This window comes from Talpa occidentalis, unplaced genomic scaffold, assembly GCF_014898055.3.
Source record: "Talpa occidentalis isolate TD23 unplaced genomic scaffold, MPIMG_talOcc4v2.1 talOcc4.5, whole genome shotgun sequence".
NCBI classification, from domain to species: domain Eukaryota; kingdom Metazoa; phylum Chordata; class Mammalia; order Eulipotyphla; family Talpidae; genus Talpa; species Talpa occidentalis.
This window is the reverse complement of record NW_023604861.1, coordinates 93168664-93195286: the sequence shown is the minus strand read 5'-3', so window position 1 is coordinate 93195286 and position 26623 is coordinate 93168664. Positions and strand designations below refer to the sequence as shown.

At 39.7% G+C, this 26623-nt stretch overlaps 1 protein-coding gene and 1 pseudogene across 4 annotated transcripts in view; both read right to left on the bottom strand.

Moving 5' to 3' along the window:
• The window catches only part of DNAH6 (dynein axonemal heavy chain 6), a 181687-nt gene that overhangs the window by 29898 nt on the left and 125166 nt on the right, over positions 1–26623 (bottom strand). For all 4 annotated transcript variants that reach the window (XM_037527731.2, XM_054701796.1, XM_054701795.1 and 1 more), the window contains 8 exons: positions 23347–23511; positions 21179–21246; positions 19035–19215; positions 16128–16307; positions 14774–15007; positions 11982–12117; positions 6894–7060; positions 5564–5754 (listed from right to left, as the gene is read on the bottom strand). In XM_037527731.2, coding sequence (XP_037383628.1) covers positions 5564–5754; positions 6894–7060; positions 11982–12117; positions 14774–15007; positions 16128–16307; positions 19035–19215; positions 21179–21246; positions 23347–23511 — 1322 coding nt within the window. The remainder of the gene's footprint in view (positions 1–5563; positions 5755–6893; positions 7061–11981; positions 12118–14773; positions 15008–16127; positions 16308–19034; positions 19216–21178; positions 21247–23346; positions 23512–26623) is intronic.
• LOC119259634 (glyceraldehyde-3-phosphate dehydrogenase-like) lies at positions 16798–18937 on the bottom strand (annotated as a pseudogene).

The following is a 26623-nucleotide window of genomic DNA, read 5'->3' as shown; positions in this document are numbered from 1 at the left end:
TCTGGAAGGCAACTATTTTGATTTCTACTACACCATAGATTCATTTTGCTTGTTTTTAAAATATATATTCAGAGACGCGCGCGTCATCTTTAAAACAGGGAATTTCGTGTCCGGAACTCACCAAAAACTGTGTGGAATTGAGAAAAGGCTGGCCCCAAGGTCAGAGGTGAGCTGAAACCCCTCAGAAGCCAGGCCCCGCGATCGCTGGGGATTTGGGGCCCAGAGGGGGATACCGCCACCGCCGGGGCAGACGAGGGCGCTGGGGAGCGCGGTCCCCGACGCGCCATCTTTAAGACAGGGCACTTCGCGTCCGGACCTCACCCAAACTGTGTGGAACTGAGAAGAGGCTGTCCCCACAGTCAGAGGTGAGCTGAAACCCCTCACAAGCCAGGCCCCGCGGTCACCGGGAGTTGGAGCCCGAGGGAGACCAGCCGGCGGGCGCAGACCGAGTGCGCTGGGGAGCGCGGTCCCCGACGCGCCATCTTTGAGACGGGGAGCTTTGCGCCGGCCCTCACCAAAACTGGAGCTGAGAAGGGACTGTCCTCACAGTCACTGCTTCCTACATCCCAGAAGGAGCTCACCAAAGAGATGTCAGCCAGTACCGGTGACACAGTGTCCCAACGCATAGGACAAATCAGAACACAAGCAGCAAGGAGAAGAAAAACTACAAGCAAGCAAGCAAGTCCTCAGGGAAAAGACACCCCACCAAAAGAAAATCACCCATCAGATTGCAACAATAGTAACTTGGAAGAACTTCTGAGCCTTCCAGATAGAGAATATAAAATTGCCATAATTAAAAAACTGAAAGAAGTCATGAAGGAAAACAATGATCAGAAGAATGAAATTGAGTCCCTAAAGAGGAAAATGAAAGAAATGCAGATCAAAGGACTAATGGAAGAGCTGAAGAACTCTGGGTAAAATATATATTCAAGGAATCATAGTATATATTCTTTTAAGTTGGTCTATCGTTGGTCTATTTCAATTAACATGTTTTTAGATTAACTCATGTTAATGGGTGCTACTGTAGTTCATTCATTTTCATTGCTGTATAATGTTCTACTACGTGATTGTATCACAATGTTTTTATCCCTCCTGCCCTTTATGAACATTTGAGTTATTTCTGGTTCTTGGCTGTTAGATACAATGCTGCAATAAACATTCTTGTACATGTCTCTTGGCATACAAGTGCACTCCACTTTGTTGTGCATATTCCTTGGAGTGGAACTGTTATCTGGTAGAGCATATGTATAATTAACTTTTTGGTAATATCAAACTCTTTCCCAAAGTGACGCCACCAGTTCATACTTCCACCAGCAGTTCGTGAGGGTTTTGTTTCCCCACATCTTTGCTAATACCTGGTGGGCATACAGTGGCATCTCGTTGAGATTTAAAATAGTTTCCCTTTTCACAGATTTATTTATTGACCATTTTGATACTACCTTTTGTATCTTCCACTGCCCCCCACCCGCCCTGCCTTTTTTTGTTGGGTTACCTGTCTTTTTTTTTTTTTTTTTCAATTGATACCCAGGTGTTCCTTAAACTGGATATAAACCCTTTGTTATTTCTTTACTGCCTCCACAGATTTGCCTTTTCCAGAATATCATGTAGCTGGAGTCACAGTAATAAGCTTTCAGATTGACTTCTCTCACTTAGAAATATGCATGTAAGGTTCTTCTGTATTTTTTCATGACTTGATAGTACATTTCTTTTTAGCACTAAATAATATTCCATTGTATGGATGTACCACGCTTCTCCAAGTTCACTTTTTCTTATCTTTCCTCTAAACTGGTGTATTACTGAAATGATACTCAGTTATTCTAACTTTAATTGCTTTTTATTTTTTATAAATCCTTTTTATAAATCCTCTCTCTACTGATATTCTCTATTTGTTGAGACATCATTCTCAGGTTTTCTTTTGCTTTTTCAGCATATTTAAGATAGTTTAAAGTTTAGTAAGTCTGGGCCTCCCTGGTGGCGCAAGGGGTTAAGCACTGCACTGTGAAGCTGTCCACAGCCTTTGCAGCACGAGTTCGATCCGCGGCCAGCCAGGGAGCTACCCACATGGCACAGCAGACCTCTCCTGACTGGCCCGCTGCTCCCCTCAGCAGTGTACTTCGTTGAAACTGCTTGTTTTGTTCCCCATTCTGTCTCTAGTGAATCCTCTCACCCCCGCATCTCTGGCCTATACCCCAGCTCTTGTATGCATAAATAAATGAATCTTAAAAAAAAATAAAGTTTAGTAAGTCCAACATCTTCTCTCCATCAGGATAAGTTCCTATTTCTTAATTTATGAATGCATCATTCTTTGCTTCTTTGGATTACTTGTAGGGTTTTTTTTTTTTTGTTGTTGCTGAAACCAAGACATTTTTAATATTATAATGTGATAACTCTGGAAATCAGATTCACCCCTCTTTCCATTGTTTGATGTTGTGAAATGTTGTGGTTTAATTCTGGTTTGTTTAGTGATTTTTCTGAACTGATTTTGTAAGGATACAGTTATTGAAGTCTGTATGGTTGGCTTAGTGGGGGAACTGGTAATGTGACAGAGATTGCATTAAAAGCCTGGAACAGAAACATCAAAATCTACCAAATTTTACAGATGGGCTCTGTGTATGTGTTGGGGCATGCCTTCGATACTTAACTAGGAAGGCTACGGCTAGAGGAAGTTAGACCTTAGGGCTTTTTCAGGTCTTTCTGAGCATGTTCTCAGCCTTGGGCGTGAGCAATGTTTTAGATTTCCAAGAATACTTAGAAATTTTCAAAGCCCTTATTCCCACAAATTTCTCACTCCTACTTTTTCTCCCAGGCATATTATTTGCTCCAACTGTTATCTCTTGTCCCAGATGACAGTGGCTAAAATATTTACCTTTAAATCTTTTGACAAATTTGTTCCCCCTCTCCCCAGGGAAGTGCCTTTCTAACCTGGGAGAGTTCCTAGTTAGCTCAAATAAAAGCGAATCCTTTGAGCCATCCTTCAGTGAGCCAAGAGACAGGACAAAAACAAACACTCAATTCCCCCAAAGCAAGGACTGTTCTCCTTCCGGTACCAGAACCCACAAGAGGAATGCAGGCTGCTCAACTTAATAATTAAGGCTACTGCCAAGCTGGGCCTTGGGGGTTATAAGTTAAAGTGATGAGAAGCTCTGCTGCCTAGATTCAGTTGCCTTTTTCTTGATTAAGCATTCACCTGGTGTTATAAGCCTTTGACTATTTTTCAGAGTTCTCTGATAAAGGTGATTCTCAGAGTTGTTGACAGTTTGTTAATTTTGAGCGGGACAGACTTTTGAAGTATCCAAATGCTGCCATTTTTTGCTGATGTTACCTCTATCTTGGTTACTCTTGGGTATTACATGTCTCTGTGTCTTAGAAGTATTTTGTCAATTTCCACAAAAACCACAGTGGGATTTTGATTGAATCGTATTGAATATATAGATCAATTTGGGGGAGTTCTGATAACTATAATATTGAGTCTTCCACTTGATGAATAATGGCATATCCATTTGTTTATTTAAGTCTTATTGATTACTTTCAGTGATACATTCTTTTCTGTGAAGAAATCTTATATATCTTTCATCAGATTTGCCTCTGGATTTTTGATTTTTTTTTAAACCTTTTTTATTTTTTATTTTTATTTTTTAAAAAATTTTTATTTATTTATACAAGCACTGGGTACAGTCAGAAGTACGGAAGGGTGAGAGGATTCACCAGAGCCAGAGTGGGGAACAGAACAGGCAGACTGACGAAATACACTGCTGAGGGGAGCAGTGGGCAGCAGGAGAGGTCTGCCGCGCCCTGTGGGACCCTCGCTCAGTGGCCTGGGGACTGAACCGGCGCTGCAGAGGCTGCGGGCAGCTTCACAACCCAGCTCTCCACCACTGCGCCACCGGGGAGACCCTGATTTTTTTTTTTTTGGATGCTATAATGAATGATATCTTTTAAAGAAGTTCAACTCTTTATTGCTAGCATGCATTAATGCAACACACATTTTGTCCAGTAACCTTAATAAATTCATTTAAAAAATAAAGATAATCTTTATCAGAATACAAGAATGTCCTAATTTTGCTTTTCTCTAAGTAATTATTTCTAGATTTTTAGTTTAGTTTTCTTCCTTTTTCCTCTGGAATACACCAAGAACCTAGAACTCATTAATCTTTTAACACCCTCATTTCCTGATTGAATTATTTTACTTTATTTAAGATATAAAAGGTGTCAACTTGACTGGACCACAGGATGCCATTTGGTCAAACATTATTCTGGGTGTATCTGTGAAGGTGTTTCTGGATGAGATTAACACTTGAATTTGCAGCTGAGTTAAGCAGACTACCGTTCTTAATGTGGATTGGCCCCATATAATTAACTAAAGAACTGAATAGAATAAAACGTCTGAATAAGAGGCCATGTGGTCCTGCTGACCACTGAAATGAGACATTGGTCTTTTCTGGCTAATTGTATTCACACTAAAAATTTGGCCTGTTTATTTTAAGACTGGAACCTAAACCATTAGCCCTCCTGATTTTCAGGGCTGTGAACTTGGAATAGAACTAAGTACATACACATCAGCTCTCCTAGGTCTCCAGCATGCTGACTGCAGATCTTGTGATTTCTCATCCTCCATAATCATGTAACTCCTTATAATAAGATTACAATATTATTTATCTGTATGGAGTAGATATATACATATAATAGTATATAAATCACTCTATAATGTTATACATATGTGTATATATATGTAATGCATAGTTATAACATACATATGTGTATATATATGTATGTTATAACTATGCATTACATATATATACACGTACACACATATTATATATAATATATATAAAATCTCCTATTGGTTCTGTTTCCATGAAGAAACCTGATTAATACAGACTATGTACTCTAATTGAACATTCTAGATCTGTCATCCTCCTTAATCCTAGGCCAGACCGGCCACTCCACAAGGGTCTGTCAAAGCTAGAGAATGTCCTGTTAGATATGACACCCCTACTTTCCCCTGTCACCCTAAGATTTTGTGCACTTTTGTACCCATCCAGACAATCTTGGTGGGGGACTGCAGGAATAAGCACTTTCACGAGAAAAAACCCACAAATCAGCTTAAATAGAAGTATACATTTAAATCAGAAGAAAATATAATAATGTAAATAGGCAGGTTTAAGTTTTTCCCTTGCCCCTACTGTCCAGCATAATAGAGGCTCATGAGAAAGATTAGTAATACAACATAAATTTTTTGCATATTTGAATGTAGAGAGTAGTTTTTTTACCATTACATTAAGACAATGTCTTAAATAACAACAATTTAATCAGTAGTTCATGACATTATTACACTTTAACATTTTAAACAATCTCCACTTTGTTCAAAACAAGTTTATATCTGCTTTTATGATTTTTGACCCAACTTTAACAACATACATAGTTAAATATGAGTTTATCTTTTTTTATTTAGTAAAGGATACTTGGATGTAAGAATCTTGCTCCACAGAGAAAAGAAAAAAGGCAAGTTATAATAAAGAGTTGTTCACACGAATTATTAAAACTATGCAGAATAGGACCTTACCGTTCTGAATACCCGCTCTCCCGGGCAAATCTCTGAAAGGCACCCATGGGATCCGAGCCTGTGCTTAGGATGAATATCAGGGGAGTGGCGTATGACATATCTTGATACAGAGTAGCCAGGTCCACAGGTGGTGTCTCTACAAAGCTTTTTCCAAGATTTTCAATGACAAAGTCTGTAAGAACAAAAACCACCTGAAAGTTGAAAAGAAAAACATTAAAAAAATTTTTGTTGGATGAGGATCCTTCATAATTTACTTCTATTTCTCTCCTTCAGCTCCTCAAAGGTTGGCCCTGTCATGCATGCATTCTCTCTTCATTGGATAGCTTTCTATAGACACAATTTAGTGGATTTGTAGACCAGAAACTGCTGATAGCCAAGGTGCTTAACTACTCCATGAAAGGACTTCCCTTGAATGCACCTCCCCCTCAGTTATTGTTTCATCTCCATCGTCCCCTTCACTAGCCAGATTCTCAGAACTGATTCCATATATTGTCTCCCCATCCTTACCTCTCATTTATTCATAAGCTGCTTCTGATACTTTTTGGGAATCAGTCTCATCCTTTCTCTCTGCCCTTTAAAAGTTGGTGCTCCTCAGGTTTCACTGTCTACCTACCTGTCCTCTTATACTACTACATGTTATTCCTCTAAGATTTCAACAAATTCCATTGTTTTACTTTTGAACTCTATGCTGATGATTCCCTAATCTTATTTTTAACAGATGTTTCTGTCTAGTGTTTTCTACCCATATGTTAATTGGTATCCAAGCCGATATTCATTTTGATAGCTGGCAAGCACTGCAGAGTCAGTAACATCTTTCTCTGACACATTTCTCCTTCCACATTAGCTTAGTTGTTGATATGTCTTTCAGCACCCAGGTAGGAACTGGTAGCCAACCAGTTGCCTTATCTCCACACCCCTGATATCTCTTCAATCTACTACCTTTCTCCTAATTTAGATTGCCATAATCTCTTATATGGACTATTTCAATAGTTTTCAAACTGGTCTTAGTAACTATAATTTTGTTCTCTTAAATTCTACTGTTGCTAAGATCTGAATGGCCCATTAATTCCCTGCAAATGTCCTCCAGCAGACTCTGTTTTCTCTGGCAGAGAGCACAGTTCCCTAACTGGGGAAGAACAACCAGGTTCCTGGCTGGTGTTTCAGCCCTTTATTTCATTATTTTCTACAATAAAGAGTCTCTATTTCTTAGAACTACTTGTCAAACTTGGACATTGTTATTCTCTAAGTATATTAATCAGTTCATTAATCATTACTGGTTGATGGGCTTTAGTAGAAATAATTATAAAATAGTCCTTTAGGAACACCTTACCTTTTCTTCTTTACAGCATTTAATAAGGATTAGCTTTTGGAAAGAACTTAATTCTGGTTGCCAAAAATTATGCTTTGTGATCTCTTTTTCCTGTGTTTTGAGTTCTTTTTCCTCTATTTTAGGATAGTCTTCCCACTTAGATGGGTTAATATAAGTCTCAAAAGATCCTGTAAACACAATTTAAAAAGATGCTTTAATTAGAATTGTTTTAACTTTGAAGTTATATAAATAAATTTGGTAATTAAAATTTTTCTATATTATTCAATGCAATCTCCATCAAGATTCCAATGGTATTCTTCAAAGAACAAGAACAAACAATACTGAAATGCACATGGAAACAATAAACCAAAAAAACCAAAAAAATCATGACAAGAGGAAGAGTGATGCTATAACACTCCTAGACTTCAAATCACACTACAAAGTATAATAATCAAAACAGTATGGTACTGGAACAAGAACCAGACACACAGAACAATGGAATAGAATCAAGATTCTAGAAATAAACTTTCACCTCTATGTATAGCTAATTTATGAGAAAGGAGTCAAGAGTATATACTGGAGAAAGCAAAGTCTCTTCAACAAATGGTGCTAGGAAAACTGGACTGCCACATGCAAAAGAATGACACTAGATCACTATCTCACACTTTACATAAAAATAACTCAAAAAGGATATAAGATATAAAACCTGAAACTATAAAATGCATTGAAGTAAAAATAGATCAAACACTCCATGACACTGACTTCAGAGATGTCTTTGGGGGGATTTATACCCAAGGGCAAGAAAAGCAAATATGAACAAATGGGATTACATCAAACCAAAACGCTTTTGCACAGCAAAAGCTATTTTGTTTAAAAATACACCCTACCAAATGGGAGAAAATATTTTCATATCAAATATCTGACAATATATAAAGAACTCAGACAACTCAACAAAAAGAAAACAATTAACCCAATCAAAAAGTGGGCAGAAGAGCTAAATAGACACTTCTCCAAAGAAGACAGATGGCAAATGGGCACATTAAAAAAATGCACATTATTACTTATCATCAGGGAAATGCAAATCAAAACTACAGTGAGATAGCATCTCATGCCTGTGAGAATAGCCCAATCAAAATATCCAGCAATAACTAGTGTTGATGAGAATATGGAGTACAAAGAACACTTGTACACTGTTGGTGGGAATGTAGACTGGTTTAACTTCTATGGGAAACAGTATGGAGGTATCTCAAATGTTAAAAATAGAGCTATCTTATGATCAGAAATTCCACAAGTAGAATTTATCTGAAGAACATAAAAACACTAATTCCAAGGGATATTTGCATACCTATGTTCATTGCAGCCCTATTTACTATAGCCAAGTTACAAAAACAACTTATATGTCTAAAGACAGGAATGGATCAGAAAAATGAGGTACATATGCACAATAGAATACTACTTGGCTATAAAAACGATGAACTCTTGGGCCTCCCAGGTGGCCCAGAGGATTGAGCACCGTGCTGTGAAGCTGCCCACAGCCTCCGTGGCGCTGGTTTGATTCCCCGCCAGCCAGGGAGATTCCCACATGGCAAGGCAGACCCCTCCTGTCTCTCCCACTGCTCCCCTCAGCAGTGTTTTCGGTCTTTCTGCCTGTTCTGCTCCTGGTGGATTCTCTCACCTTCCCGTGCCTCTGGCCTGTACCCCAGTTCTTATAAAAATAAAAATAAAATCTTTAAAAACAAACAAACAAAAAAACCAATGAACTCTTTCTATTTGTGACCACATGGGTGGAACTGGAGAGGATAAAACAAAGCAAAATAAGTCAGAAGGAAAAAAACAAATACTGGATGGTTTCATTTATATTTGGAATATAAAGAAACAAAGGAACAGATAAAACCAATAACACTTGACATCTGACTGTGAAACTGAGGCAGCAGGGAAGGGTGGCAGGAAATGGGGAAGGGAGGGAGCCCAATGAAGCATGATGGAGCATTATTGGGGCTTTGGTGGGAACTGTGTGAAAACACACATTTTTTTTTTTAAATAATAAATTTTATTTTTATATTCCCCCATACAATTGCAAATGCCCCATTCTGACCCCAATCCCTCCCCTCCCGGCCCCCACCCCCCAAAAAGTGTCTCTGGTTCATAGTTTTTTGTTGATTTTGATTTTCACTTTCTTATAGTTATTCTTTTTCCTGGTCCCTTATTTAAGTTTTCTAGATTCCTGCTATGAGTGAGACCATCCGGTATTTTTCTTTTTCTTTTTGGCTTATTTCGCTGAGCATGATCCCTTCCAGTGCCATCCATGTTGCTGCAAATTGCATGTGTGTGAAAACACATTTATATAGGTTTGAAACTAAAAGCCCAAATAGGATGCTATAAGTCAACTTTACCTCCATAAAAATTCCCTAAATTTATTACAGATGTAAATATATTAACCTACCCATATTGAAACTATCTAAAAAGTAAAGATTTAAAATTGGATTGCAAAACAAATTCAACAGAAACCACTTACAAAAATCAAGATAAAACCAAAATAATGGAGAGGTTAAAAATAAACAGAATCATTCAGGTGTATTATCAAATGTGGATAAAAAAGAAAATTGAAGTGGTAGGAGTAACATTAGTAAGACAAACATAAGTACATGGTAAAATGTATTCAATCCCCATAGTGTAAATAATAAAATGAACTTAGATGTGCCAGGGAAGGCATAAAAATGCATCAATCATTCATTGATAGAAGTAGAAGAAAAGGCAAGAAAACACAATGCTTGTATGAAATATACAATTATTAGTCTGTGATAGTTGATGCAAGTAGAAAATTCTAGCATATATAATTTGAACAAAATAAATAATATATGAATAAATTGACATACATACAACTTTGTGTCCTAATAATCTGCCCTCATGGAATATACTGCCCTCATGGAATATCTATGAAAAATGGGCTTGTATCTCACATGAGGATTAGATTCTAGCTACTCCTTACAATGGAAATAACATATAGTAAGAATTAGCACTGAAATTCCTGTAAGTATGGGAGCAGTGTACTATAAGCCTCTCAGTAAGCTAGCACAGCCAGTGTGTCCTCCAGCAACAATATAGTTTCCTGGAGTCAGACATTCGGCAAAGGAGTTGACTTGTGTTTCAGACTAGAAAGCTCCGTTGTCCAACAGGAATCTCCTCTGAGAGCATAATAAAAGCAGTCAAAATGCTGGTGACAGAAATTTAGTGAAACTTATGAAGTGTACACTTCTGCAGGATTTCTAATTTCTACATGGAATACAGACAATTACCTGTTGTGAGACCACAGTGCTGTTTAGTTGATGGTGATTTCATTATTAGCACTAGATAGTAGAATTATTTATGCTAAAAGGATGTCTTCTCTTGGGTGCTTATTATTTATGGTATAATCATATTTATGATATAATCTAAGCATTAGACAGTATGTCACAGTTAAGTGATAACTTCCAACTAATAGGACATGAATCACTTAGAAATCATCAAAGACAAAAGATTAAGGCAATTAGATTTTCTAAGCTAAGAATGATATTGTAATTAATTATTAAACTTCACCTGCAAAAGCTCACTTTTAGAACACAAGCCATCCTATCATACATGTTTAGACCTTCACAATTCTGTAGCTAGAGTTGACATTTAACATATGGAATAGGGAATATTGTTTTAAGTTGCTGAAACTTGAGTTCCAATTGACAGGAATAACACATGCATCTTTCGTCCAAACTAGATGAGTTGTTTCCAGAATTTGCCTTTCACTTCCACCCCTTTTTCCTTTGGGTCTGTCCCTAACTGTCCATCTCTAGGTTTCTTCTGTGAGTACTTTTTCCTCTTGTGTTCAACCCTCTATCACTAGCTGTCTTGTTTAACAGGTCCACAGAATAGAAACAATCTATATTTGATGCATTTATTGAAGAAAAGTGATTTAAGTTTTTTGAGGCTTTATTTAGTAATCAAACAATTCCAGAAATTCTGGTCCATGTAGTGTCCTCCATGGGATAAACTATGCCCCAGTTGATGGTCACTGATACAGATCAATAATCATAATAGATATAAGTGGATTAAACTTGCATGTTAAAGAGACTCACACTGCTAGAAAAGCAACAAATATCCCACTAGGGATACACCGAAAACATGATGATAACACAAAACAATTGAAACTGAAGAGTGCAGGATATATGGATGGTGGGGATACTAACCAGGAGCAAATTGTGGTAATAATATTAACATTAGAAAATATATTTTAAGGTGAAAAAGTACTATCTAGAGGAAAGAAGAATATTACTATTAATAAAAAAGAATAATTTACTAGGAGGAAAATAATCTTATGTGTATTGCACCTGACAGCATTGCTTAATGGACTATAGTAGAAAATTTCAGACTTACAAAGAGAAATTGCTAATCATAGTGGTATACATTTATATCTCTCTCTTAGAAATGGACAGATCAACTATGAAACTATTAGAAAAATAAATGCCACAATTAGTAAGTGTAAATTAAATGTTAGAATCTTCTAAGAAATGACACGAGCCTTTTATATAAACTGAAGTCTAAATAAATTACAAAATACTGATTTTATACAAACCATGAGTATAATTTCCATAGTTCGATTAAATGATAAATAATAGAAGATAGACTCTCCAAAATCCTAAATGCTTTCAAACTAAAAAGTGTACTTTTGCACTGAAAGGGCTACATATTAAAACTTGTGGAAGAAAGTCATTACCTCTGGGAAAGAGGAAACAAGTATGAGGGTATCTCGGGGTGCTGCATTGTTCTAGTTCTTGATTTGTGTGGTGGCTCGTAGGGATAGTCAGTGTTCGGTAATTGATCAAGTTGTACAATTATTGCATGTATGTATATATTTTTGTATGTATATTGTCCTTCAGTAATGGATAGCTCTCAATAAATGCTTCATGGGCCAAGCATTCAACTTAAGAATTGAGAAAACAAGTAATTCACTATTTCTTAATAATGAAAAAATTCCTAAGTGAAAAATATTGCTATTGTAGAAGAGGTTCAAGGGAAATTAAAGTTAGGCTTTATGAACTATTTACTACCCCCTATACTAGATCCTAATTGTCACCTTACCTAATTGTACAGAAATAGGATGTAACAACATATAATGTGTAAGTCCTGCAAAAACTGGAAATGATTCTTCTAAGTCACAGCATGTGAACCATGTGGCAGGAAGCAACCAGGGAGCGTCAGGCTTAGGTGGGCGTTCCTATCAGAAGACAGAAAGAAAACAAATAATTCACAAAACAAGCACAAAACGCACTTTCCCTTTGTCCGAGTGAAAGATCAAATCACCATGTACCCAGGACAAGTAATAAGATATGGTGGAAAAGAAATGGTGTTGAATCTATTCTACCTATAAACCTTTGTTCATCAGTACAGGGACGGGAGCTCTTCGGGTTGGCGTTTACATAAAAACAATTGATCTAGTGAAGGGCAAAAATTCAATCTGTTAAGAATATTTCCAGCTTATTTTTCAACATGCCACACCAGGCTATCGTGACTCCCTGATGTTCTTAGGGTCAATGATTTTTTTTTCTAGAAAACTTATCAGGTTATCAGGCGTGGTCACCTCTAGGTGATGGGGAAAGCTGACCAGAAGAAAAATACCAGTAGCATGACAAGCGGCAGTCTCCTCTCTGCTAGGCTGAGTGTATGTCTAATCATTTCCTATATCCCTAGAAATTTCTGGGAAAAGTGTTGTGCCATCTGGCAATAGTCTATGAAGCATTTAAATGTGGGTGAGCAGTTTAAAAGAGACAGAAAACAACTGTGACTGTGGACTGAAACGAGCTCTTTGAAAATTTCATGAGTATTTGCCTAATGTTCTATACTGCATTTTAAAACAGCTTTATTGTGATACAATGTGCTTGCATACCCACTTAAAGTATCAGTCTGATGTAAATTTAGTAGCATTTTAGAATTCTCAAAAATACATGCAACCATCCCCACAGTCACTTTTAGAGTATCTCTTCACCTCAGAAACTGCCCATTTTTCCTATACTACCCTCCTATCTGCCCATATCCCCCAGCCTTAAATAACCATGAAACTACTTTCTGTCTCGATAGATTTGCCTATTCTTAACACTTCACAGCAGTCCAATTTTATGTTATGTGGTCTTTTGTGGCTGACTTTCCCCATGTAGATTATTATTTTTTTAATATTTTATTTTATAGAATTCTTACTTCATTATTCATTTTTGCACAATGTATGCATTTTCATTTTGGTTATATTCCCCATACAATTGCACCCCCCTTATTTTAACCCTAATCCTTCCTCTCCCGCCTCCCCCCCCCATAGTGTGTCTCTGGTTTATAGTTGCTTGTTGATTTTGATTTTTACTTTGTATTAATTAGTCTTTTTCCTGATCCCTTATTTAGGTTTTCTAAATTCCTGCTATGAGTGAGACTATCCGGTATTTTTCTTTTTCTTTCTGGCTTATTTCGCTGAGCATGATCCCTTCCAGCGCCATCCATGTTGCTGCAAACTGCATGTGTTTATCTTTTCTAATTGCTGAGTAATATTCCATTGTATGTATTTACCACATCTTTTTTGATCTAGTCATCTATTTTTGGGCATTTGGGTTGTTTCCATAGGTTGGCTATTGTAAATAGTGCTGCTATAAACATAGGGGTGCAGATGCCCTTTGGAATTGATGTTTCTGTGTCATTTGGGTAAATACCTAGGAGTAGAATTGCTGGATCATATGGAAGCTCTATGTTTAGTAGGTCAAGAAATCTCCACACAGCTCTCCATAGTGTTTGAACCAGTTTGCACTCCCACCAGCAGTGTAGGAGAGTTCTTTTTTCTCCACAACCTCACCAACATTTGTTGTTGCTAGTTTTTTTTAATATGTGCCATTCTCACTGGTGTAAGATGGTATCTCATTGTAGTTTTGATTTGCATTTTCCTGATTACACCACTTAGATTATTAAAATTTATTTATGTTTTGGTTTTTCTCAGTACTTCATTCCTCTTTATGATTGAATACTATTCCATTATAAAGATATACTTAAAACACAGAGCTACTCCTCTGCAAGTATTAAATGTGATTATGAGTTAAGATAACATTAAACAAAGATTAATAGAACATATGTGCATGTAAGATGGGTTGGGGTCAGAGAGGGCTAGAGAGGTCTTGTCTGGACTTGTGCTGGGAGAACAGGGCACTGAGAATAAAAAAAAGTGTCAAGTCCAAACTCCTAGTGATACCCTGAGGTACTGGGTACTGGCAAATGGGTGCAGGTTTCAGGTCTGCAGGGGCAAAGGGTGGGTTTGAGATTGACAGGACGTAGAAGAGAATCAAGAGTGGGGTTGAGATGCAATTGCAACAAGAATTGGAGGGACTGTGGTTCACTCCTATGGACCCTGGGGTTTGTTGAATGGGGTGAGTTAGGCCGCTTTAACACACTAAAACAAAGTTAGACAGGAGGATGAACTGAAGAAGGAATCTATAGCAAAATTCCTATTACAGTATTACAGAGTCCAGGCAAGAGAGGGTCATGATTTCACAAACAGTATTGTTAAATCCATAAATTATAGCTTTAATTGGACTTAAACTCTTCATATTTGGGTGATGACAAAAATTTTAATGCGTCCAAAACATATTCACATCTACTAGCCCTTTAGTTACTCCCAACATCTCTTCTGTATAGGTGAGGACACCATTACATAAAGGGGTTCAATGTTACCAAGAATACACAGCTATGGAAGCAGAGCTAAACTATACCTGGACCTCCTGACCCCCAGTGCCCTCCCCACGGCCCACAAATTGAATGTATACCTTGATGCCACTGGGAGCTTTGGTAGGTGCTTGTGGGCCCTATTCAGAAAAACATTTATCATTCAAACTTGAAACAAGTACCTTTTCTAATCCTGCTGAGCCACGGAGAAAGAAATTCCATTCAGCATCTGTTAGGCTTCCTTGCTGACGCATGATCTCCACACACAGCATAAAGCTGTAGATGAGTTTATGTTGCTCAAAAAGTCCTCTTGAAACATTAACATAAGCAGTAAGGAGGGTTTGTTCCAGTAGTATTTCCATGCGCTCCTGTAGATTCTCTGTCTTTTCGGAAGTTTCAATTGTTGTATTGAACAACTGTGTGAATGAGAGTGCTATCAATATCTCTTATTTAATTCAATTTTGGGGATAAAACCAAATCCCTGCCCTTCACCCTGCTCCCCACATTTAGTGAGTAAATAGCAGCGCAAGTGACACATGTTGTACTATGAAAATGTCCAGAATTCATCCTAACTTGATAAGTGACATTTATTTTCTGCACTTCCCTCTCTCCTCATTTTTCAGAAATGGACCAGTGCCAACCCTGACAATATTTAAAAGGCATCATCACAAAGACAAACTGTAAGACTAACCCTTGAAAGCTGACCATAGATCTGAGACATTCTGGAGGGAGAGAGAGTGAGGGATAGCAGGAAACATGGTGGGGAGGGGCACACCATGGAATATGGTGGAGAACTGTGGGTGCTTTGTTGGTGGGAACTATGGTGACCATGTGTGAGGGGAGAAATCCTATACTGTGAAAAAATAAACAAGGATGTTTTAAAAAATTCATCATCATGATGTGAGACAGAAAATGTTGGAAAATGGATGTTTATATCCTCAACTCAGATTTGATAATCACTTTGGGTTGAGAGATCTAAGGGCAAGGTAAGGCACTGGGCTCTTCTCAGCACTTCCCTTAGTTAATTCTTAGGGTATGGGAAGAATGCTAGAATTATCTTCGAAATTTAAGAGGAATCATTTTAAAGGGCACTTCTACTTTGCTTCCTACCTGGACATTTTGAGGGCAGGGCTCTTCCCCAAAGATACTCCCACAAAGACACTGGGAAAAAGCAGCAGTTGATGGCACCAAGGCTTAGAGGTAGCCCTGGTGTGAGAGGGCCAGGGGGAGCCCTCCCTATATCCTGCAACTTTCACATAGCATTGGAAGAAAATGCAAAAATTCCCCAGGCTCTAAGCAATGTGAGGGAGCTGAGCAGAGCATGGAAGTCTTGGGGCCCAAGGGGATCTTGCAGCAGAGACCAAGGGAGTCTCAAGGGGCATTAGAGGTGCATGTGACTGCAGGCTTAGGCGATCTGCAGCATAAAGGGCAAAGGTACAGGTGAACCCAACCTCCTGGACTGTTACCTGACAACTAGAATCACAACTTGTCTGAGGCAAGATGAAAGAGAAATTTCACTACCAACAACACACTTACCTGTGTAAAATATTTTAATGAATACTGATACATAGGATCTATTTCCGAGAGGCCTGCAATGACGAAGTACATAACTGAGCCTTGAGTGGCTACTGGGCGATATTTCTCACGAGCGGCGTTTATCATCATTTCAGTGGACTCTGCTTCCTTCAGCCTGGTTTTAATGGCACCAGAAGTGATCTGAATAAATATATGAGGACAAGTTCTTAGGGATATGTTTCAAAAAATGATTGGAGTTTTGGAATATGTCCAGTTAGGTCTAGGAAAGAAATAAGAATATGATGAATTAGTGATGGTAGTAAGGGACAGAATTCAGTCCTTCGACAGAATTCAGTCCTGACTGAACCTCGGGACTTCCTGACCTTCTGATTGAGCTGAACCTCCCCTTCTTCCAGAGTTAGGAATGGGTAAATGTAAATAGGCAACACAAGAAGTACATTCATTCATTCATTTATTTAATTAATTAATTTGCTGGGTACAGTATATTTTATTGATGGTACAAGACAAGGTAGGGGCTCCTAAGCCCCTCCCCTTCTCCAGGGGGTCTAGAACAGAATTGTGATGAGGTTAGGAGATCCTCGGGATGTTGAGTCAGTGGGGGAAAGACTTCTAAGGGCATCTTTCTTCCTCTTGTGCTCTTGCTGGGGCTAGTGGTTCAGGGGGGCTATTATTACTCCTTGGAGGCCATGCGGACCACAAGGTCAGCACCCTGTTGCTATAGCCAAACTCATTGTCATACCAGGAAACAAACTTGCCAAATTGATTGCTGAAGGCACTACCAGCCCCAGCCTCTATGGTGGAGGAGTGGGTGACACTGTAAAATTGCAGGACATAACCTTTTCCTCAGCATAGCCCGGGCTGCTCTTGAGGGCGTCCTGTGACACCTGCTTCACCAATTCTTGATGTCATTGTATTTGGCAGCTTTCTCCAGGTGCTAGGTGGCATGGCCAACATATAGGGGTGGGGACTTGGAAGGCCACACCAGTGAGCTTCCTGTTCAGCTCAGGATGACCTTGCTCACAGCCTTGGTGGGGCCAGTAGAATCGGGGATGATGATCTGAGCAGCACTTTGGCCATCATGCCACAGATTTCTAAGAAGGGCCATCCACAGTCTTCTGGGTATCAGTGATAGCATGTACTGTGGGCATCAGTCCCTCCATGATGCTAAAGTTGTCCTGGATGATGTTGGCTAGGGGCGCCAAGCAGTTCGTGGTGCAGGAGGCGTTGCTGACAATCTTGAGGGAGCTGGTGTACTTCTCATGGTTCATGACCATCACAAACATGGGGGCATCAGCAGAAGGGGCAGAGATGATGACACTTTGGCTCTATCCTTCAAGTGACCCCCAGCCTTCTCTACAGTAAGTGAAGACACCAGTGGACTCCACAACATATTCAGCACCAGCATCACCTCATTTGATGTTGAGGGCATCTCACTCCTGAAAGATGCCGATGAATTTTCCATTGATGACAAGAGTCTGTTCTCAGTCTTAACTATGCCATTGAACTTGCCTTAGGTGGAATCATACTGGAACATGTAGACTATGTAGTTGAGGTCAATGAAGACGTCATGGTTGGCAACAATATCCAATTTTCCAGAATCATAGGCAGCGCTGGTGAACAGCCACTCAATTCGACTAAATCTTTTCACTCCTAGCCTTCACCATGGTGTCTCAGGGATATGGCTGGCACTGCACAAGAAGAGGTGGCTGTCTGTCGAACTGGAGGGGGAAGAAGCCCCTAGGACGCTTTTAAAATTATCATTGTAGTCTGAGAAATAATTTATCTTACTAACAGCAAATTCTTTTTTTTTAAGATTTATTTTTATTTATTTATGCATATAACAATTGGGGTGTAGGCCACAGGTGAGGAGTGTGAGAGGATTCACCAGAGAGAGTGGGGAGCACAACAGGTGGATCTACTAAAATGCACTGCTGAGGGGAGCAGCGGGTGAGGCAGGAAATGTCTGCTGTACCATGTGGTTCAGCTCCCTGGCCAGGGATGGAACTTGTGCTGCAGTGGCTGGTGATAGCTTGATAGCACTGAGACTTTAACTCCTGTGCCACCAGGGATAAAACCCCTAACAGCAAATTCTTACTGTGCACTCATTATATGCAAGGCACATGTTTAATTCTTGGAGAATGATTTTGAGACGGACTATTTATACATTTTTGCTGCACAGAAAATAACCTAAAAGAAGAACTAGACATGCACTTGGATAACCAGGACCTAGGCAACAGTGGCAGGTGTTTATTTCCATAGAGATGGAAATAAAGTGCTACAGGGCCTTCCTGGTGGCACAAGTGATTAAGACATAGACTATGAAGCTATCCACAGCCACTGCAGCACGAGTTCGATCCCTAGCCAGGGAGCTGACCCACATGGCAGGCACAGCAGACCTCTTCTGACTCGCCCGCTGCTCCCTTCAGCAGTGTATTTCAGTCAATCTGCCTGTTTTGTTCCCTACTCTGTCTCTGGTGAATCCTCTCACCGCCCCCAGAACTCTGGCCTGTACCATAGTTCTTGTATGTATAAATAAATAAATCTTAAAAAAAAAAAAAAGTGCTACAGGTGTTCCAAGGAAGAAGAGATTAATTTCAGATGGGAATACTAGGGAGGGTTCTTGGAGGAAGTGACATTGATATGAATATATAATTGTGTCGTTCCCTTCAATTTACATTTTGTGTCAATTCTTTACTTTAATGCTTTATTTTAAAAATATGGACAAGATTAGCAGTTTTCTCTAGCTTTTTCTACTCTTCCTTTCGTTGGTGAGGGCCCTGCCAGCAGGCACACTCTTGTGTGGCCGCCATTCGTGCTTTAAAAAACTTTGCAGGATCCTCAAATACTGTAGTTTTAACTTTAGATGCAACATATTTTCTATTAATACTAAAAAATATTTTCACTTGCCTTTGACTCTTGCAGTGTGTCAATAAGTTCTTCATTGTCCAGAATATTTCCTTCAGATGTAAAGAGCAATTTCAGGATTTTCTCTTCTATAGTTTTCAGCTGGTTTTTATCAGTGTTGATTTTCACAATGAGCTTGATTCTTTGGTTTTCCAGCTCGGGTTTTTCAAGTCGTACCACATCACTGGAACCAAGATTTGAATAAATAAATTAAGTCTCTTTAGTGCCCTAAAATTGCTTTTATTTTTCTTTTCTTGTTCCTACTTCTTATTCTGCATATTAAGTATCTGGGCACTAATGCTACTAGTCAAATGCTAATGCATAAAGTTCCTCTTTTGCTGGGTTTACACAGTGGCCCCATTCACTGAACATACTAGTTATGATTCTTTATCTTGTATTTCAAAGATCTGTTCCAAACCACAGTTCTTGTAACTTCTGTTCATTTGCTCTTAGGGAAACCTGCTCAATGCTTCATCTCTCTAGCATTCAATTTCTGTCTCTAATGGCTGCTTGGACCAAGAGAAACTGGTGCTTGCAACATTCTTTATATAATGATGTGGGGGATTCTGAAATTCTATCACTTCCATGAAATACTTACTGATTGTATCTAAAAAAAGGGCATTAGCTCCAATTCTACCTCTATCTAAACTTGTGAACTCATGTCCCATCACCTATGTTTGCATAAATTGCTACCAACCCTCTGTTTACAGGAACCAATCTTTATAAAACATCACTCTGAGCTGGGCACTCTGCTATGAGTTTTGTATGGATTCATTCTTTCAATCCTTTGACTATTCCTTTGAGGTGGGTACTGGAACAGAGGAATAGACAGACCCTAGTGGATCACTTGCTGAGGTAACCTGGCTGTGAGAGGTAGAGCTGGGTTTTCGTGTGGGTCGGCACAGGCTCTGTATATGCTGTGGTGAAGTACCTCATATAAGAATCCATTGTTTGTTAAATACACGTTCAATCTAGATTATTAACATTAAGGCTATAAGAAATCACCTAAATTCATTTGTTTAACGTGGTTTTTCGAAAGAGAAGAGTTTGAGAGATTCAGTCCCCCATGACCAAGGCTCAGCATTTCCCTTGTTCTCTACTGGCTCTTTCTCCCCACTGTCCCAGCAGTCTAACACACCAACAGCTTAGTTAGTGTACAGCTAAGTTTAACTCCTCATGGGAATAAGTTGGTATGCACAACATTCAGTCATGTCTTCAGAACATATCCTAAAAGTGTGGTGAAATACCCTTTGGCTGGAAAGAAGTTAACCTAGCAAAAGTTAAGCAAATCAGCCGCTGGCAGAATTGAGTCTTAAACAAGGGAAATGAGACAAACTTATTTGTGATAATAGGGGTAAGTCAGGATGATCTTAACTTGAACATAAGGGATTGAATTTATTTCAAACATGTGTCTAAATTATATCCTCTTTTAGGTGATGAATAGACTCATATATATATGTATATACATATATATATGTATATACATACATACAATTAATTTTTAACCAACACCAATGGTATTATTTTAATAAATGTTTAAAAATTGTTGCTTCCTAAGTCACTTGATTCATAAGGCCACTTTTGGGACATAGGGATAAAATCACATCCAGAGTATAATGAGGAAGGGTATTTATTAATTTTTCTTAACTGGGTAAATGTAGATAAAATAAAGTATATTAATAAATCATGTAGAGACAAGTGAAACAGGGAAAAATGTATCTGGGCTAACAGTCTTCTTCACAGGTATGGAGCAGAGAGTCTTTAGGAAACACAGAATTGACTTCATTCACTTGGGGGCCCCAGAGAAGGAAAGGCAGGGATGGCGGTAGGATTGGCCCAAATCATGGTTGAGAATCAAAGGTACGTGCCTAATCCCTGGAGAAGACTGTGGGCACATCAGCGGCTGCCAAAGTGATGAAAGAACCTGCCATTTACTATTGTCTTCCTCCCCATTTATGACCATTGCATTATAACACTGTTTAAGTTTCCAGTGTGCATCATTTTAAAATGACATCTGTATGTACCATAGTATATTCAACACGAAACATTCTGGGTCCATGAGTAGTGCTTTTATGTACTAAAATTTCTTCTTCATCAAAATTTCTTAAAAAAATATTAGGAAACTTCTGCTCCTCCCCCCTTTTTACCTTAACAACTGATCCTCCAGACCTGATTTGGTTACAGTGAAATTGATTATGGTAACTTTAATGCACACCTAGAAGAGAAGCAGAGAGAACATAAAAATGCTGAAGTTCAGAATAATATGTGCTTGCTTTACTAGAACAGGACTCGTTATCACCCAGCTGGCTCTAATCTCGGCTTTAATTGTGAATGCCTTCTCCTGCCCATGCTGCACCCTCAACCCCCAAGTATACTGACTCTTACAAATCCTAATATCAGTATGAGTGACAATCTTGTTCCTCACATGCCATCATGTAGTGTGTTACATGACGTTTAAAAAATAGGTGAGCCTGCAAAGGGTTGGAATCAACAGCCTGAGTTCAAATCCCAGTTGCACCTTTAGTGCATGTAGAATGTTGGAGCCTTGGTTCCTGGTATTTAAAAATTTGGACAATAATGGTAACAACTTATAGGGTATTTGTGAGGTAATCAAAGAAAATCACTTAGTCTTAGTGACTTTGTGTTTAAAAAAGGACATCTTGTTTCATCATAACATTTTTTTTTAAAGATTTATTTTATTTATACAAGAGCTGGGGTGCAGGCTAGAGTCGTGGGAGGGTGAGAGGATTCACCAGAGACAGAACAGGGAACAGAACAGGCAGATGGACTGAAAGCACTGCTGAGGGGAGCAGTGGGTGAGACAGGAGAGGTCTGCCTCACCATGTGGGATTCTCCCTGGCTGGCCAGGAATCAAACCGGCACTGAAGAGGCTGTGGACAGCTTCACAGCGCTGTGCGCAACCCCTGCGCCATCAGGAAGGCCCCATCATAACATTTCAATGAAAAATTATTGTAATATTCTAACATTGGTTGAAAAAGCCAACAGACAAACCAATAAATACAGGAGGTTTCTAAACTCCATATATTTTATATGTTATTATTTAATTTTTACAACAAATTTTCAAAGTAGGCTTTATCTCTATTTTATTGCTGATAAACTTGAGAATCCAGGAGATGTAATAATTTCATTACAGCCACAAAGCTAGGATTGGGTAAGGTGTGCTATGTTCTGTCCCAGAAATTAAATACATGAGAAATCAAGGTTGTAAGTTGGCATATTGGTTACTTTACTAAACTCTGAAACAGACCTTGGGACATGAGCTCCATCAGTGGCCAGGTAATGAAATCCCTTGAGGTTGACACAGAAAACCATGACCTAAGATTTTAATGGCAATTCCTCATCTTATTCAAAAGTGTGGCAATTTCATATAACCTGAACACATCTAGTAAAGACAGACAACTATGATAAATTCAGTAAATAAAACAAAATGAAACTCTTTGAAATGGTTTACTGAATGATTTTTTTGGGGGGGTGGGGAGAAGATATCCTTTCCTATGAGAAAAGGGGGAGGCCTTTGAAGCCTGGAAAATTCAGCAGAGAGGCTATGCCTGAGAGTTGTGGTGGCAGCAAAGGGTTGCAGGGGTGAAGGGGTCCCTCAAAGCTCTGTGCAGTTGGGAGGAAGAAGTCCTAGGTGTCCTCATTTCTGTTGTGGCTGCCTTGAGTCCGGTTGCTGAAGAGTAGGGGTTCTTCTGGATCCTACCGTAACTCAGGGGCACGTGTATGGAAATGGAGTTCACACGGATAGAATGTTCTATCTCCCAGAACTCCAAGTACAGACATGGGACATTTGACTCATGGTTCTCTAATGTTGCCAGTCACCAGAGTTTCAATCTAGGCAACCTCCTTGGGGCTGTATGCTGTGAGCACTCACTCTCTTAAACATCAGGCTCCCCACCCCATGTACTCTCAAGCTTTTATTCATTTCTCTTGGAGACAGTAAGAAAGACAAGGATGGTTTTGTGTTGAAGGAGGGAGAATGACAGGGAGGGAATTGTGCCTGCTGTTAATGAGGAATGGCTGTGGACCAAGAGGGACATGGTGAGAATGCTGACAAAGTGCCTGGGGTGAGACCGGGCAGCTCCTGGGAGCCAGGGGAGGGACTGGAGTCCCAACTAGGGGGCAACAGGAGGGTGAGTGGAACAGAAGACTCAGAAGAGAAGCAAGAGTGGAGGATGGTGGAAGGAAGTGCTGTGGCGAGGGAAGAGGGTCGGAGAGTTAATCCCTTTGTGTGGGAAGCCCCCAAGCTCCAGGGGCACATCACTTAGGCTGGGAATTCCAGACCAGCAGCTCATACCTCAGGCAGGTAGTGGGGATTTGGCAATTTGGTTGTCATGTAGAACCTGAAGTTTTTATCATAATCAATGTCTGAGTCTCCAAGGTGAATGAGCATCCGTCCACCACTAAGGAAAATCTGTTTTAAAAGAATGGGCTCTAGGACTGGATCCAAGCTTTCTTTAAGCTTAAAAACAGAAGCAAAACAATATAAAAAACAAGCAATTAGAATGGATGGCATCAACTTCCTCGGATTCCTTAGGCTTCAAAATTTTCTTTGAACAAGGAATTTTTTCAGTGATGCTACAGATATTTATTAATGTCTCCACGATACCACTTAATACTGTAGTGTATATTTTTCAGTAACTGTCTTATCAATACTCTAAGGAAATAGCTAGGGAAGGCAATGTATCGATTTAGGCTAATCTTGCACACCTCACCCCCATGGGAAAGAAGCTAAACAAGGAGACTCACGGCAGGGTGATTCCTTGACAGAGATCTATTTACTGTCATGGTTGTGATCTGTTAGGAGTTGGCAACCTACCGCCTGTAGGCCAAATCTGGACATCTGCAGCCTTTTGGAAAAAAGAAATCTTCCGCTAAGAATGTTTTTACCTTTTTAAAGGGTTACAGGAACAAACAAAACTCACAAAGCAAAACAAAGATTTGTTCAAAGAAAATTTGCATAGAACCTGTATGTGGCTTGCCAGAATGAAAGTATTTACTATCTAGTTCTTTACAGAAAACTTTTGTGGACTTCTACTCTATATGGCAGTTATTTTTTCCCCCTTCATATCAAATCTGATTGTTAACAACTTGGACATGCACACATTGTCAACAGACCCCGTGACTGGGGTTCCTTGGGCCCAGTAGGTCCCCAAATTTGATTGTAATTCATATCAGCAAATATATTCCACAATGTGACAAGATACCTAATTCTTTTTTTTTTTTTTTTTTAAGATTTATTTATTTATACAAACACTGGGTACAGTCAGAAGCAGGGGAGGGTGAAAGAATTCACCAGAGCCAAAGCGGGGAGCAGAGCAGGCAGAAGGACCGAAGTACACTGCTGAGGGGAGCAGCGGGCGGCAGGAGAGGTCTGCGCGCCATGTGGGACCCTCCTCTGGTGGCCGGGGAGCAGCTGGGGATCGAACCAGGGCTGCAGAGGCTGTGGGCAGCTTCACAATCCAGCGCTCAACCGCTGCGTCACCGGGGAGGCCCAAGATACCTAATTCTTAGGACAAAGGTTCATGAGATAAAATTTCCCTTACCACCCATGATACAATTTTGTTTTAAAAATTGTATTGTTGGGCCTCCCCGGTGGCACAGTGGTTGAGCGCTGGGTTGCGAAGCTGCCCGTGGCCTCTGCATCGGTTCGATCCCTGGCTGCTCCCCGGCCACCAGAGGAGGGTCCCACATGGCGCGCAGACCTCTCCTGCAGCCCGCTGCTCCCCTCAGCAGTGTACTTCGGTCCTTCTGCCTGCTCTGCTCCCCGCTCTGGCTCTGGTGAATTCTCTCACCCTCCCGCGCTTCTGACTGTACCCAGTGCATGTATAAACAAAACAAACAAACAAACCAATAAAAAAAAAAATGCCTCTATAAAAAAAAAAATCTTAAAAAAATAAAATAAAAAAAAATTGTATTGTTATATTAAAAAATGCTGATTGAGATAGACTAACTTGATTTCAAATCCATGAATGGGAGGAAACAACATCTGAAAATAATACTCCACAAATATATAAAACAGGTGTAAAATGCTAATAATTACAAGTCACAGAAATCAGGAAAAGCCAGTCAGGGTGTCCCGCACTCCCAATACCACTCTGCTATAGTTAAAAGGCTCTGCTGTTCAGAGGCAGAACATCACAGAAGAGTCTTAGTCCTCATTACTCTTGTGTCCTGAAATAAATAGGGTTTAAGAATCGTTTGGTTTAATATAACTAAGCCAAAGATTTTGGGAGACCTCACCTCACCCGTAACTTCAGGGTTTGAAAGAAGGACTGAGGCCCATTACAGAACTTAACCTATGTTGGTTGAGGCCGGAAGTCACAGATAGAGGCTTCTAATGCTCTTTGTGGCTCAAATTGGGAATTTGGCAACTCGATGTGAATTTTTTCAGATATTCAAGGCTGTTCAATTTATTTAACCTTTGTGTTCTTCAGTTTTCACATTGGTAAAATGGGATAATTCCTTGATAAAGTAGTCTTGAGGATTAGTTAGTACATGTTGAATATCATGGGTTTGTTATCAAGTTAGTCAAATCAGGTTAGTGTGTGGTGTGTGGTGAGCACTCAAAATGCCATTTTCTGTTGATACCATGTCACGGGGCAGCTAATGCTGGCGTCAATCATTACTCCAGGCACCTTGCCAGTGCTTCAGCTCAGTTCAATGGTGATTTTTGAATTTCTCTCCCTACTGATGAAGCCATAATACTTCTGGCTAATGTGAGACTCAGTTCATAACCCATGCTTTTGTGCACTCATTCTCTTATACAAATAGAATGATATATTAGGAAGAATACCACAGTCATTGCCAGTCTCTTTTGTGCCCAAGGCCTTGCACAAGCAGTTCCCTGTGCTTGGGACACCCTTCTCTCCTAGTGCTTTACTTGAGTGAGCTCATTATGGAGCTCATAATTCAAATACCACCTCCAGTCAAGCATCTAGATTAGTGTCTTACCCCTCCTCTCCCCTTATTGGTGATCTCAGCTCTGAGCTTGTTCCTTCAAAGACCTTATCACAAGTTCTCTTTCTCCCCCTTCTCCCATATCTTCTCTCTTTTCTCATTTTACTATCTCTGTCTCCAATGAGATTGCAAATTATTGAGGTCAAGAACACATCTGTAGGGCCTCCCTAGTGGCGCAGCGGTTGAGTGCTGGGTTGCGAAGCTGCCTGCGGCTTCTGCAGCGTAAGTTCGATCCCCGGCTGCTCCCCGGCCACCGGAGGAGGGTCCCACATGGCGCGCAGACCTCTCCTGCCGCCCGCTGCTCCCCTCACCAGTGTACTTTAGTCCTGCTGTCTGCTCTGCTCCCCGCTCTGGCTCTGGTGAATTCTCTCACCCTCCCACGCTTCTGACTGTACCCAGTGCTTGTATAAATAAATAAATAAATCTTGAAAAAAAAAACCCCACAGATCTAAAAAAAAAAAAAAAAAAAAAAGAACACATCTGTATTGCCAGCCTTTGGTTTTCAAATAATATGTGTTGAATGAATGACCAATTAAAAAATAACATTCTTGGAGTGATTCTGAAGAAATGGAGCACTTAAGACTCAAACATTACAAAACAGAAATTCATTCTTA